At 33.3% G+C, this 16,943-nt stretch overlaps 1 protein-coding gene across 1 annotated transcript; it reads left to right on the top strand.

Moving 5' to 3' along the window:
* Positions 8,419–15,966, top strand: LOC109824281 (keratin, type II cytoskeletal 5-like). Its single transcript, XM_020390847.1, is given in 5 exon segments — positions 8,419–8,542; positions 8,545–8,600; positions 8,602–8,635; positions 8,726–8,912; positions 15,536–15,966. Coding segments are annotated over 5 exon segments (423 nt in total). The 5' UTR covers positions 8,419–8,487; the 3' UTR covers positions 15,627–15,966.

Genomic DNA, 16,943 nt, shown 5'->3' with positions numbered 1-16,943 from the left:
GGGTTCCGCTTGCGGGCCCGTTACGAGAGCAGCGTTCGTTGGAGCAGCCCAAATCCACTAACGCCTCGTTTGGTACGCGGGAATGGACAGACTTGGGAATGGAATGGAAGAATGAATGGAATGGATTGCATGTGGGAATGGAATGGTCATTCTCATTCTCTTGTTTGGGTGCGTTCGTAGAATGAAGCTAGAATGGAAATCTCATTCCCATTCTCATGTTTGGTATCACTAGTACACAAGTGAGAATGAAATCTTATTTTCTAATAATGCCCTTACAACAACATAGATTTTTAATAAGATAAAAAATAAACATTAATGATAATAACTAAATAAATTTATATACGCATATGTTATATTAATCTAGGTATGTGTTATACTAATGCTCGTGTTATCCATCAGGTGTATGTTTCGTTTATATTTTTTAAACAATACTCGCTATTTCTTAGTCTTAAAAATTAAAGAAAAATAAAAAAAAAGATTATCGTATCTTTCATAGGTCCAAAAAAAAAGAATGATATCCACAATCCACAGTTCTAGATATATAAATTAACTTATTTGATAAAGTATCAAAATCACTCAATTCATAATAGCAAAAATCCATAAAACAATACCAACTAAAATAATAAGTTTCGAAATAGCCAAATGATATACTAGCCTAAATTGTCAATCTAAAATTGCCCACTTGCATAGCGCCTCACCCAAACATTCTTTATTATTAATATGGATATAATTGAAAAATACCTAACTAGTTTTTGATTCTCACTTGAATGGGAATGACCATTCCTTATCTTCTCACTTGGAATGCTCATTCCCACAAATAGTGGGAATGATCATTCCTAGGGAATGGTCATTCCAACATCTAAAATATAGGTGTGTTTGGTATGAGGGAATGGGAAGTGGGAATTGCATTCCATTCCTCCTCATCCCCGCGTACCAAACGAGGCGTTATAGTTCTATTGGTGAGGATAGACCTCAATTGCTAATTTTTACTTTTAAACGAGTCGAAAGAGTTCACTACAGGGGTGTATTCGCACCTAGGCCAACACTACAGAGGGGTATATTCGCCACAAAAAAAATTTCAGGGGTCTATTCGCAATTGGGTGATACTAGAGTGGCCTATTCGCGATTAACCCTATTGTCACGCCCTAGGCCTGCGAGCCCGTTGGCACGGTGTAAACCGCAGGACGCACTAAGAGCAACTCGTTTGGCTAAATCTCCTGCTAAAAAGTGTTAGAACTTGTTACTCTTGAGCCCTTTGGATTACATTACAAACACTTTGAAGTCCTCATCACTTTTCGATGTGGGACTATTCTTTTGGGTATTACACTATTTCTTATATATTTGCTCTGGAAACAATCGTCGTTTTCTAATAAATCACTTCCATAGAAAGATTAAGATAGTTTACCATAAGTGATTATTTAATTTAAAGTAAAGAGTGAAGAACATTGCTTTAGGATTGAGAAATTTATAGAGAAATAAGATGAATCAAACAGTTCCTATGGAACAAGCTAGTTTGGTTACGTCGCGGGAGTCTGACTAGGTGAAACACACTTTGTGTCTCGCACATGAGTGCGAGACACATGTTGTGTCTTGCCGGCGAGACACAATAATGTGTCTCACATGTGAGACATACTGATGCGTGTCTCGTTCCGCGTTTCGTTAATTTGCACGTTTTGTCGCTTCTTGTTTCGTCTTTTCACGCGTTCCTTTACTTTCTATTGGCATCAGATGATCTTCTTTGACTTAGATGATTACGTTTAATCATATCATCTTCGTCTTGAGTTATATCCGGGAACTTATAGGTAATTTTTTATGCCTACACATACACCCAAAATATTTTTAGCAATTTCACCCATTCGTGTTCGATACCTAGATTTTTCCTCCACAGCCACCCTCACCCTTATGTATGTCCCATCTAAAGCTCCAAGACAATTCTAGACATTAGGGAAATTTTAATGTGTTAAATTACTTATAAAAATTGATAAATACAAATGATACTTATATTATAGATTACCTTAAACCATTTCCACCTCGCATCTGTTGAGTCAATCGGCACTGGCTCGGGTTTCTTAATCAAAATATCGTGTAGACGTATCACGGCGTGTAACACACGAGTAAAATGCCGACTAATAGTTTCCCCTGAACGCTGAAACATTTGTTTTATGACTCTGATCTTCACATGGTGGGCGAGGATATGTAGAAACATTGCTACTTGCTCATCTACCAACATATTTTTTGTATTATTTAGTCCTACATTTTGCAGCATAGTGCATAACTTCCTAAAAGAGCTCCTATACATTCTAAGCTGATCATAACAAGTTACTTCACTTGCATATGCTAGACGATATACATTTTTCCTTTTAGAATAAAAATCTATCAAATATCGCTCTCTTAGTGATTTTTTTTCAATGTAAATTTTTATTATGTGAGATGAAAATAGGAACCACCAAGCCACTACGCTTTGCACATTTCTCATATGTGCTTGGACAGCAACCAACTTCTTCAATTTTCTCCGTTCGGCATCAGAATCCATAATATGATATATCTTGACTGCATAAGTGTAAAGGAGTATATTCATTTTGGAATGTAAACAATTTAAAATCTTCAGGAGAGTAAACATATAACATCTCACACTGCCAATAACGTCCCACACTGCAAATGGTATTTGAGGTAACTTGTGTAAGTGCATCCCAGTAATATGATATATCTTGACTGCATAAGTGTAAAGGAGTATATTCATTTTGGAATGTAAACAATTTAAAATCTTCAGGAGAGTAAACATATAACATCTCACACTGCCAATAACGTCCCACACTGCAAATGGTATTTGAGGTAACTTGTGTAAGTGCATCCCAGTAAGTTAGTGTAAAGGATTAACTGACATATAACATGAGTAAGGGTCGCCACTCTAGAATCTGTGAGGACTACCACTATTAGTTACACACTGCCTTCTAACAATTAAAAGACATCAGGCATGAGATGAGTATCCACTGGTGTGAAGCAACATAATACACAAGGGAAGTGTGACACAACAACAACGTGGATCCAACACATTACATCAAGGCTATTTCTGATGAACTTAGGTTTAAAACAAGCTAGAAATTTGAAGGAAAATGCTAGTAAAGACCACATAACTAAACACACTTAAGTGAGTATTACAATGATAATAGCATCTTAAGAGTTGCTTGCAGTGTAGGAGATAAGTGTTTTATCTCTGAGTCCACCAATTAGGGATATATTGAGGACTTACACTGGAATCTCATACTGGTCCATGCTAGTGAGTATGAATGTTTTCATGTAACAGATGTTTAAATGAATAATGTATTATAAAATTGAGCAAACACCTGAATTAACATATGCATATATTTTCAAGAAATGTCCAAGAAGTTTCAGGCACGGGTACGTGCCAAGCACGGGTACGGCTTCAAATAGAAGTACCCAGATAACATAGAATATTTATGAAATTCCATATATGAGAATGTTTGGCCACAATAGAATACTCGGATATATGAACTGGAAAGTCATCATGTTTCACTATCTCTTAGCCACAAAACCTATTTAAACATTGGTGGGATATGTCGACTCAGTACACCACTGTTGCAATTATAAGTATTGATCTTATCACAGATAACATAATCATGAAATGGTCTTGGATTGGTAATATGAACATAGCATATATAAATTGGTCGACAGAGATTCGGAAAACAATAATAATATATTTAGATGCAATAATGTGTTTCCTTTATGTCTTCAATATGCTGTAGAGACTGCTACCCGACTCCGGAACTCACCATGATAAAAAAATAATAAGAATCCAACTTATACTATGCTTTTTTTCAATTGTTCAGTTATATATTCTTAAATTACAGTTGTTGATGTCGGACAGCAGATATTGTAATTGATATAAGCAACTAGTTAATCACTTACAAATATACATCAAACCACGACACAGATTGTCATCAAGCTACTAAGAAAAAGTAGAAAAAAGAAGAGAAGAACCTAAATAGCAATCATGTTTATTTAAATTGTTTACATTCCTACAGAACAGAGTTGAATAAATCTATATGTCTCAAGTATGATTTACATTATGTACTGGTTAATATAATGAGTATGTTAAAAATGCTTGAGTTTGAATGGAGTGTCGTGATGTAAGAGTTGGAAAGTAGCATTCTAGCAGACTTACTATGGTTAGAAATGTAGGATTTGAGGTGATTCTGAATTAGATTAGTTAGCATCTCATCATACTTCTATTGAGTGTAAAAAGAACAATATGAGAAACCTAATCTCCGTTTTCATCGCAATCTGAATTTTCTGTGCCAATTGATTCTTAATATAGACCAGAAACCTAATCTCCATTTTCTAAGAAAAAAAATATGCAAGAAAATGCATCAAAATTCAATTTTTTCCATGATTGAGAACAGATTCAACAGCAAGGGAACAATATGAGAACAATTCAGGAAAATTTTCAGGAAAAAAATTGATTCACGTAGATAGAAAATCAATAAGCACTAGAAAGATTAAATAATTTGGGAAACTAATCGCACCTGATCGCGCTTGCGAGAGACCGATCGGAGATCACAGTTTCGCTCTTCGTCAATATCGCCAAAGCTACCCAAGGCGATGAATATAATTGATTTTTATTTCGGTGCAGGGAGAGCTTTTTATTTCGGTGCAGGGAGAGAGAAAATCGTAGTCATTAGATATATTGATTTTTATTATTAATATGGATATAATTGAAAAATACCTAACTAGTTTTTGATTCTCACTTGAATGGGAATGACCATTCCTTATCTTCTCACTTGGAATGCTCATTCCCACAAATAGTGGGAATGATCATTCCTAGGGAATGGTCATTCCAACATCTAAAATATAGGTGTGTTTGGTATGAGGGAATGGGAAGTGGGAATTGCATTCCATTCCTCCTCATTCCCGCATACCAAACGAGGCGTAAGGGGCTGTTTGGTTCCATGTTTTTGGGGGAAAGGTTCTCTTGAAAGCCTGTCAAAAGTGTTAAAAATATCATTTTTTGGCAGGTTTTTGACCAAAATCTTTTTTTAGAGACGATTTTGGCTGAAAGTCTCTCAAAAAATAACACTTTTGGTAGGCTTTCAAGAGTCTTTCCCTCAAAAACAGGGAACCAAACAGCCCTTAAAAGTTATTAACTTTAATCAATGTTTTTTTTAGATTTTAGTCCCTAACATCTTCAATAATTGCATGGCTGTCCCTAACATCTTGGAAATTGCATATTAGTCTCTCAAAACATATGAGGTCTTGCAAAATGGTCCTTCTAGTTAACACATATAAGATTTGAGAGGAATATTTCATCAAACTTAACGGTCGGAGGCAAAGTGATAGGTTTACCCCTTTGTTATGTTCATTAATTCATTTCTTAATGGGTAAACCCAATACCCACTTAAAGAAAGCTGGATCCCACTTGAGTTCTTCTTCTCTCATAAGGGCCTGTTTGTTTGCCTAAAAAAATTTGAAAATCAAAGAAATGGAAAACTATTAAATCAAAGAATTGTTTTGGGAGTGTTTGGTTTGCTAAAAAAAAGAAGGAAATCAAAGAAATGAAGATGAGTTGTCACCTTATTATAGGATGATGTGAGTGATTTTTTTAAGAAAACTTGTTTTGATGTTGTTTGGTTGGCGAAAAAAATAATGAAATAAATTATAAGAAACCTATTTCTTGTAATAGGTTGTTTTCTTTTGCTTGGTTATTTCTTAAAAATAAGAAAATATATGAGATGAGATGAGTTGTCATTATATTATTGGATGATGTGACCCACACTTAAGGAAATTGTTTTCCTAGCTTTTTGGGAGGAAAACAAAGAAATGAAATGTTAATGAGATGAGATGAGTTGTCACAATCTTATTGGATGATGTGAGTAATTTTTAAATATGAGATGAGATGAGTTGAGTGATGTTGTGGATGAAAATAATATTTTATTAGATGTGGTGGATGTGATGGATGAGTTGTTGGATGAAAATAATATTTTATTAGATGTGATGGATGAGTTGATGAGAGAGAGAGAGAGAGAGAGAGAGAGAGAGAGAGAGAGAGAGAGAGCTTAGTGATTGCAGATGTTGTGCTAGGAGTTAACCCAATCTTAGTTAGGGTTTTTCAACTAAATAACTAGTAGAGGGGTCATTTTGCAAGATGCTATACGATTTAAGGGACTAATACAGTTATTGAAGATATCAATGACTAAAATATAAAATTTTCTCTAAAGATTAAAATAAATAAGTTTTTCTAAAAATATGTTAAATTTTATTGAGATTTAAAAAGAAAATTTGAATTTTTTACTCATGATATCTTTTTATTTGTGTTCTTAATAGTATCAGTTGCCTTTAAATATTTTCTTTTTTGAGGAAAAGGATGGAGCATCCAAAAAGCCACAGCCGATAAAATTAATATAAAATAGAAACTGTTGCGTTTAAATATGATTTATCCATACAAATTACGGAGAAAATAACATTTAAACATAAGTGAAGTAATCATAATGAAAATATTGGGTAAATTGTTTACTATTTTTATCTTGTTTTGTCCATTAGATGACTTATATGAACGGAAAAACTATTTGCTTTGTTAAATATAACTTATGAGTTTATAAGTTAGTTTTTTTTTAAGTTGTGAAATTCGAACATTACCAAATGAATCTTAAAACTAGTTTGTTAAGATGTCATCAAACATGCTGATATAGAAAAGAAAAATTCGTCAATGACCCAAAATATGGAACCAACAGAGGGGACATGTGAGGTGTCCCCCTCCTATTGCATAATGAGCTAGACATCATTAATGATGACCAGCTCATTATGTAATAAGAGGAGAACACATCACATGTCCCCTCCTGTTGGTCCCATATTTTGGGTCCCTGTAGCAAAGTTTTATAGAAAAAGCTAAAAGCAACTTTGGCTGTGAAAGAAAGAAGCTCCTCAAAGACCCTCTAAAGGTTCCTTAGGAAAGGGATGATGAAAAATGAAAATATGATCAATAAAGTACTAGGAAAAGTTTATTTTTCTTTATTTTTGAATTAGTAAGCTGGGCACAAGCCGTCAAGCGTCATAGCAGTTGAATTTAAGTATAGGCCCTAGAATTTAACTATTAAATTAACATGGGCCCTTATGTTAAGCCACACTTTTTAATGACCCTCTCTAAAAAAGGAAGAGATACTCTTAGGCAAAGGGGTGTTTGCTTTAATTTCTACAAATTATAGGAAATGTTTTTCATCAAAAATATGATTTCCTTGTATTTCTTAAAAAAATTATAGGAAGAGTTTTGAGAAGTAAAAAAGTACAAATTTTTTTGTTTTTTTTTACTTTACTTGTTTGGTTCAAAACAAGAAAATGGCTCATAACTTTATAGAAAATAGCAAGATTTTCTATAATTTGTACTTGTTTGGTTCAAAACAAGAAAATGGCTCATAACTTTATAGAAAATAGCAAGATTTTCTATAATTTGTAGAAATTGAACCAAACACCCCCTAAATCTATAGAAAATAGCAAGATTTTCTATAATTTGTAGAAATTGAACCAAACACCCCCTAAATTTATAAAAAATTGTCAACTTTATAGAAAAGTTTCTATGTGGTGTCAGATTTCTGGGTGATTTCCGCCCATTTTGAGAGAAAACTGATTTCTGTAAATTTTGGTACTTTTTTATACTTTACAGAAACTATTCCTATAAATTTTTTGAACCAAACATAGTTTACGGAAATCTAAAAAAAAATTTTAATTACAGAATTTCCATTGTCAGACATTTTGAGAAAACTTTTTTATAAAATTGTGCAACCAAACACCCCAAAGAGTACAGATAAAAACGACAGATTTAAATTGCACTTACATACACGATAGTTTTCCCTATTTTGCACTTATATATCTTCTACTGTTCTCTGAAATAATTATATATCTTAAAGTTTTTAAAAACGAACTTATATACCATCACTTGCTTTGACAACACTTATGTACCCTAAGGTTTTCAAAACATGCGATTAAATGTCTTAAAATTTTTAAAACTTGCACTTAAATATCTTAAGTTGTACATACTTGAGCGTGCATGAGAGTGCAGGTTTTAAAAACCCGAGGGTATTCAAGTTTCAAATTTAAAGACTTTTGGCTATCTAAATGTAACTTTTAGAAACTTTAAGGTATGTAATGAACTTCCATACAAGTGAGGATACATATATATATAATATATATATATATATATATATATATATAATATATATATATATATAATATATATATATATATATATATATATATATATATATATATATATATATAATATATATATAAGAGGGAAAGTCTTAAAAAATTTGAGTATTAAGCCTACAAAAACAAGTGAGAACATATAGGTGCAAACACGGGGGAAACTATAGGTACTGTAAGTGCAATTAAGCCAAAAAAAAGTTGGTATCCAGAAAGAATACTAGGTATCCACTTCGAACTTCCCACCTCCAAAAGGGAAATCCAACAGCGGAGATAATGAGCGGGAGCCGCGGCGGCGGTGGCGAAGACAAGGGCCTCCTCTGGAAGCTTCCAACGTAAAGTCCAAGGATCTCGGAAAGCTCGTGCCCCGGTATCGTTTCGGTGCTGGCTTGCGGTGTCGGCCTCGGTGTCGGCCTTTCGGCGTGTACAATATTATCCCTCAAAGAAACGCAGCTTGATTATTTAGGTTCTTGATATTTTTTTTTCTTTATTGTTTCTGGAAAATCTTGCGCAGGAGCGGGATTGGGAGCGGGATTCCCAGGGCTACAGATTGGAGTTGGGATCGGTGCCGGGTGTGGATTAGGGTTTGGGTTTGGCTATGGATTGGGGAAGGGAGTCGCATACGATGAGAACAAGAGGTATTCTAATGTGGGAAAGCTTTTTCGAGGGTCGGGGAACGGGCAGGGGAGGCTACCATCTCAGTGAGTGATTGATTACTTCTTTCTTGGCTGATTATTTCTTTCCCGAAAATTTTTCGTTTGATTGGAAATGAATTGACGTGAAATTGTTGTTGGTATGATATGCTGGATGCCCAAAGCTTGGAGCTTTGTTAATGTCAAGAGTGCTAAGCAAATGTAGGTTTAGTTAGATAAAGGATTTCTTCGATATAGCTGTTCGCGTCGACAGTTGGTTTATTTGTCGAATCCATTACACGTTTATCGACTACAATGAATTCAAAAGAGTTAGTCTTTTTATAAGACTACTCACTTACACAAAAAAAAAAATACAACTCTTCAAACACACGCAGCAAATGTTTATCCGCATGCTGCTTGCGTGTGATCTTTGCCTGTGCTGGGTTTATCCGTGGACCGTCGCGGATCAGATCCGGTTGACAAAATGAAAGTTTGATGCTCTTGTTTCACAAAGGAAACAATCGCAGAAGTGATAATCTCGACCAAGCGAGATTACGACTCTTCTTGAGATCAAAACCAAGTTTGATCTCAAGGTATGCTGACACGAACCTCAGATCTTTCGAACAACTCATTTATGCTGGAATTCGCCAAGATTTGCTAACCCTTCTCTGAAATTCGTGGATTGCACTCTCCAAACCGACAACACCTCGCCTTCTTTTATAGAATCTCAGATCCTGTGAATAGGGGCCCCTAGGCTTATATTTATAAGCTTCAATTGCAGCGTTTTTTGGATAAGAACAAAAGATTTGACATTATCTTCAGTTAACAACGGCCTAACCACGTTTAAGGATAATATCCAAACAGTTAGGAGGCTTTGGAACGAACAAATCCAAAAAAAAAAAAAAAAACAGTTAAAACGCGTTTTGGAGGTTTCGGGTGCGAGTCACGTCAATGTGGCCCGCTGGTTTGCGCGTCACCTTAAGATGCCTAAGGTGACCCGCACATGCAAGTCAACTTAGGGTGACTCGCACATGCGAGTCAACTTAGGGTGACTCGCACATGCGAGTCATTCCAAGACGTCTTGAACCTTCTGACTTTTCCGGACTTGTCTTGTTCCGCTATTTTACGTATTTTGTCGTTCCGTTAATTCGTACGCTTCGTCGATTCGCTTCATGCGCTTGTTGACGTCAAATAATCTTTTTTGACTCGGATAATGATGTTCATCGTCTTCTCTCTGTCTCGAGCTGCGTGCGGGAACTTATAGACAAAATTTTTTGACGCCTACAATAGCCAGCTAGATATTTAATTTCAGAGACTTGATTGCTATTTGGTGTGCTTAGACTTGATTTTAATTTTAGATTTGGGGGAGAGAGGATATGATGATTTTATAGGTAACAGTAAAATTTGGGATTTTTTTATTGTGGAGGGTTATTGAGGAAGACACATATGATCGTCTTTTCGGGTAAAATTTAACACGGTTAAGCAAATTCACACTGTGAACAACTAAGGGTATAATTTTGCTTCGTTCTAAAACTTGGGGTATGAAAGTGCTTTTTCGGGAAACAATAGGGTAGTTAAGTGCAGTTTTGCCTAAGCTTATAGGATAGTTATGCAATGATATCTCCTTTACCGTTCAACTATTTTACCTCTTTCTGAAGAAAGAATATATTCTGCGATCGTAGTTCCAGTTTACCTTGTAGAAGAACCTTAATTTTTGTGCAAAGTGATCTGTTTACATGTTACTGAACAAAATTTCAGCAAAGATTTATACGATTTCTTTGTGTAGAGAGCAAGGATGCCGACAAATGATGTGACATCATTCTGGTATCACACTAGAGATCTATGAAGCACTGATATCAAACTGAAATCAAGCAAATACCTCACTGTTTTCTCTATCTAGAATAAGTTGAAGTTGTGAGCATTGTTAACTCATATTTAGAATAGGGGTTTGATTAGAAACAGGTTAAGAACTTATATATGGTTATAGTTTTTTCTAGTTTAATAACTCTTTCCTATGGGAAGTTTAAGCTATTAATAGTTTGACGTCTGTTCTGTGATTTATAGTCAAGATTCATGCTTTTGAAGAATTTGTTCTTCAGTTATACTATGCCTCAGAACAAAAAAAAAAAGGTGCTGATAGTTGACTAAGCTGAATACTGGAAGGTATCTCAAGGAATCATGAGAGGGGGAGAAGAGAACTAGAAATTCAAACTCATCCGTTCACTATTGGTTTCACAATGCCTGTGAAATAATCAATACTTGAGAACCTATGAAACATATGAAGAAATTTAACATGAGTCGACAGTATTCACTAATGTCTTTCTTCTTGTTGGAACTCCTATATTTAGGACTTCATGCTGCATGTTCATCTTCAAATTTTAGAAGCCTTCATCAGTTTATTTGCATTATTTTCTCGGTTGCAAATGGGAATGGAAGTATCTTTTATATGCCGGAGATGCTCTTGACCTCTTCAATAAGGGGCTGTTTGGTGTGTTGCAAAAATAAATTGCAGCAAATGTTGCAGCAACAAATATTGCATGCAACATTTGTTGCAGTAAATCAACTGCAAATTCGTTATTTGGATATCTGTAATTATATTGCACGAAATCAACTGCAAATTCGTTGCTTGGATATTTGTAATAATATTGTAGGAAATATGTTTTCAAATGCAAATTTAGTGATTGTTTGAAAAACAATTAGGGAAAACTATAGAATTTTCTCATATAAGGAAGCTTCGGTGTAGATTGTTTTTATCTTTGGATTGAAAAAGATTTTTTTGGAACTATTTTTATCTTTCAATTCTTTTTTTAAGCTTACTGCTTTTCCTCCCACCATATTGGCCGTAGCATTTGTTGCTAGTTTTTCCTACAAAATGCAAGTCCATTTACCTATCCTAATTACAAAATTGTAAACCAAACAATGTATTTACAAATCCAGTTGCTCTATTTAAATTTATAAATTGCACCTTTATTTCCATCCAACCAAACAGCCCCTAAAAGACTCTGTTGCCCTACTTGTTTGAAAATGGCTTTGCTCAATGCATACCGCCTTCAGATTACCTTGGCTTATCTGGTTGCATGTGTTTTGCTTCTTAAGTAATATACAGATTGTATTTTGATAACTATAAGATTGCAGCCTTACTTGGAAGGTTTTTTTTTAATTTACATATCAGCTTTTGCTTTTACTTTAAGATCCATAGAACTGCCATCCATCACATTTAAGCTAAAATTATTTGGTAAATTTTTTCTTCTTGTTCATTCAACAATACAACCTAATCGCTACTAGATTTGGAATTGCTTGCTTTAATGGACTCAATGGTATAGCGTATTTAACTACAAGTTTTAAAAACTTTAGGGTATATAAGTGCTGCCAAAAAAAAAAGAGGGTGTATAAGTGTAAGTTTTATAAATTTTAGGGTATATAAGTTATGCCAAAAACAAGTGAGGATGTATAAGTGCAAAACTACAACCTAGTTGAAACTATAGGGCTAAGTTGCATGGAAACAGGCACGGGTACTGGTACGGGTGCGGGTGCGGGTACGGGTAGGGGACACATCAAAACTGTAAAATATTGGGTACGAGGACACGACTACATATATATATATATATATATATATATCACATTTTTGAGTTTATTTTATCATATTGATTATCGTGAATTGTAAACTACTCATTTTTTTACTAGACAACTAAACGACCCATTAACTATATAGTTTTGAACTTGGGTATGGACTGAAACGAACCCAACCCGTATCCCATTAGTTTCAAAAGACGGATGTGAAGTGTAAGCTCTACATCCAGGAAGTCTTTGGCAAATGTTTTAAATTAACACATATATCGTCTAATTGAGTACATGTTATAATAAATGCATGCATATATTCAAGAAGTGTCCATGAAGTTTGGGTACGGGAAAGTATCGGGTACGTGTCCGGTACGGGTACGGCTTCAATAATGAAGTACCCGGGTAACATAGCTATAGTGTATTTAAGTGCAATTAAGCCTTATCTTCATTGTCCAATAAAGCAATTCTCACTAAATAAGCAAATCTAGCATATAAATCACCCTTTCTGCTATATATTAGTTCAAGAACACAGACAAATAAACAAAGGTTCTAAGGCGGTATAGAACATTACTCCTTTTGGTATGATATGCTTCTAAGCTTTAGTTTTGGCAGACTACTTTGGTATGATATATATGCTAAGTTGGTTTGAGTTTCTTAATAGCTGAGAAAACCCATCCAAAATCAGCCTTTTCTATTCTCAAAATGTTGTCCTGGAGCCAATCAGTGTATGATTCAGTGCAAGGAAGAAAAAAAATTATGTCTTTAAAGCTATGAAATGAAACTTCTCAATATTTCAATTAATTATGATGACTTCACAGACTACTAGATGCTAGAGTCAAAGCAAAGCAGATATAATCATCTTAAACAATCTTGCGTTATTTCGAAGGCAGAAAATAAGGTAACTTGGTATGTATAGGAAGGATTTAGAAATAATCGAATGACCCGTCACCTCATGAACATCATTTTCACACGTGTAGTCTCAGACACCCTTTCTTTAAATAAAAACAAAAATCTGTCTATATATCTATACTACATATAAAATAGGATTGCCTTGTCAAAACTTTTGATTTCTATTTTTATCCCTTTAAGTTTGATAATTCTCAATTATGTCATTAGTTGTAATTAATCATTCACTAATTATATATAACCTCTTATTAATTATGCATTTCCTCAATTTTTCAAAATATTTGGTCACACTATTATTTTATTATTTAATTATGTTATCTAATAGAACATTTGAAATTTATCCCTAATTTATATGCACATAATAAAATTCCAGAAAAATTAAAAATAATAAAGATTCATTAGGTTTATGCCTTGTGCCTTTAGGTTTCATCTCTTAGGGAGGACTACCTATTACCTTTCATCTTATAGCCTTTTAAAAGTATGATAATAGTATGAAAAACAATTTGTATTTATTGTAATTGTAATAGTATTAATAGTATAATGATCTTAATAGCATTTCTTTAATTAATAAATTACAATGTAATCTAATAATTATACAATTTACTAAATTATTTACTGCAGTGTAATAAAATAATTATTAAATTAATATGTAGTTACTAATAGTATTATAATTATGCTATGTATAATATTATTATATTTAAAAGAGAAGAAATTATTTAATATATTATAATTATTTTAATAAATTATGAATAAATTATAACAATTATCCAAACTATAATAATTAATCATGTAGTCCTTTATACATAGTTTTATCATACAATTGTTCATAATTTTTATTGCTATACAAGTCATTTCATTATATTGCAGCCAACAATTTTTTTTTGAAAAACATAAAACTAAACAAGTATGCTCTCGTGCAAAGCGCGTGCACTATTTACTAGTACTATTATAAAAGAGGATTACTATGTTAAACTTATGATTTCCTTTTTACCCTCAGTTTTGATAATTCCCAATAACTATAAGTACTAAAGTTTTTGTGGTTCCAGACAATTAGGTTCCCATGAAAGTATGTTTTTGGTTAAGCAATAATCATCATGTTAGTTATCTTGTGAGAACATTTGGGTCCCATGAAATTATATTTTGGATTAAGCATTTCCCATGAAATTGTATTTTGGATTAAGCATTTATTCTTAATTTTGTTCTACATAATTAGTATTCAACTCGAAAATATAGTTATGTACGTGCTATGACATGACGAAGGGTAATGTTTTGGAGAAACTAATTATCCAAGATTATACTATGCAAATGCCTTTTTATGCTTGTAAAAAGAAACAATCTTCATCTTGATTAAGTTAAATATGAGAGATGTTTGACCAACAATTTCTTCATGTTCTTTGTTTAGAAGAATGGTGGACTTGCTTGTAGTTATATCATAAAACTACCCTATGTTGTACTTGTTATGTACAGTTTGCTAATGCAGTAGTTGCCTATTTTGTTTTGGGCTCCCATGAAAGGAGAAAATGAGCACTAAGAAACACCTTACAGGAAAAATTATAGCAAGATGGATAATCATATTATTTTAAGTGATGAAGAGTTAATTGAAAAGTTTAAATAAAAGATATTGAAGGATAAATAAAAATGATAATGTACTTAGTTCAACAAAATTAGAAATTAGATAACATTAAAATATCCTTAAATTTATAATGAAAAACAAACTACTACATAAAACCTGCAGAGGTTAGACCATAAGGATATTTAATCTTTTTGGTAGGCATTTCCTTTATATGAAAACCTATGCAGATGATATATTTGATGAACCCCTAAAGTTTTGCCCGTTTTGAGACAATTCCCTCAAACTTATTGTTTAAATTATTAGAAAAATGCTGAAAGGACCCAACAAAATGGGACAGGTGAAGTTGACACCTCACCTATCCCCCTACTTGTCCCCTTTTTTGGGTCTCTGTAGCAACACTCAAATTATAAAGTTGACATTAAAAACTAATTTAATAATATATGTTAATCTATAACTGCATCATGCATCGCGTACAATGCACGTATGACACACTAGTATTATAAAATCTGCTGGTAATGAAGTTTAGTTTATACGAATCAGGATTAAGTATGTCCTTTATATTTATGATATTCAAGCCATTACATTTAGCAGCAAAGGCTGTGCACTTTCATCTCAGTTTACATTCTTCTGTTTTTTTTCCTCAAATTTTCAGGGACCGCATTGACGCATTGCTGGATGACCTCATCATGAATACCAAAAAGCTGATCAAAGCAACTTCAAAAGAGCTCGAGAAATGGAGATGAAACGTTTTCAATCTCTAGAGGTTTGTCTTCCCAATTCAGTTACAGGTTCGATGTGAAAATGTTACCCGAGCAAGCTTTTTCGAGAAAATAACCTGGAAGAAACAAAGACACTAGTTGAAAGATTTCGGGGATTGCTTCAAAAATAGTGTATGATTGGCCAAGCTGTTGAATGTGCTTTAAGACATTTAAGTTTGACATTTAAAGATTCCTAGCAAGACTGTTATGGCTGAGATGTGATTCACTGGGATGTACATATATTTACTTTAATGTAGAGATTTCCCTGTTAAATCCAGGGTTTTATGTGATGGCTGGAACTTTTAGATTCATTTAACTATTAAATGACCATTGCAACTGTTCTCTCAAGTGTATTTGTACTTGATCCTCGCGATGCTGCGGCCTCTCGTGAGAAAAGTCAAAAAAATAAAAATAAAAAAAAAGAACTTTAAGCATTTTGGATTAAAAATACATTATATACCCAATAACTTTACAAAAATATAGCAAGTTAAAAAAGTATAGCAACTTACACGGCATGAAACAAGCAAAATATAAAGTGGTAGTTTTAAATTAAGTATTTTGACTGTGTTGGATCTAAGATGATTTAGGAAGAACATATCTATAGTTTGCGATGCCACGATACCAGTGACAAAAGTCAAAATATAATAGTTAAAAACATATATCATACATCTAATTACTTAGAAAAAAAATATAACAAGTTGCAGAAAGATATATCATCTTCTACCACATGCCAAACTGTGTTTAAAAATAATTCAAGTGAAGTATTCTGGTCTAAAAATGATTTTCAAAATAGATGGGTTTCATGGAACCGTGGGTGAATCAGATGGTTAAGAAATTCCAATATGACTCTCGCAGTCTTGTGTTCAACTCGCAGTGGCTTCATTATGAAAAATAAAAAAAAAGTGGGTTTCAAAGTAGATGTGAGTAAAACATTTAATTTAGTAGCCAAAAGATCTTTCTGGAAGAATTGGGTAGGTTTAAAAGTAAATGGGATACAGTTTTAGGATTATAGATAAAATAAGGGGATAAAACTTTGGGTCTGTAGCATAAGAAAGCTTTTTATAAGTGTTTTTCAATATTAACCTCTCTCATATTTTGAGATTAGTCCATCAAATCATTGAAATCGCTATTGGGTTCCCAAATTCTGAAGTTATTTTGAAATTTGTCTCTCAAATCATTGAATTTTGTTATTATGTCTTCTAATTCTAGTAACTAATTAATCTCTCTAGTTGTTTCTTTTACACTTGATTGAAAAGATTAATTTTAAAATAACTTAATAATTTTCTTTAAAAAGAGATAATA

Source organism: Asparagus officinalis, chromosome 9 (genome assembly GCF_001876935.1).
Source record: "Asparagus officinalis chromosome 9, Aspof.V1, whole genome shotgun sequence".
NCBI lineage: Eukaryota > Viridiplantae > Streptophyta > Magnoliopsida > Asparagales > Asparagaceae > Asparagus > Asparagus officinalis.
This window is presented reverse-complemented; position numbering and strand designations above follow the sequence as displayed.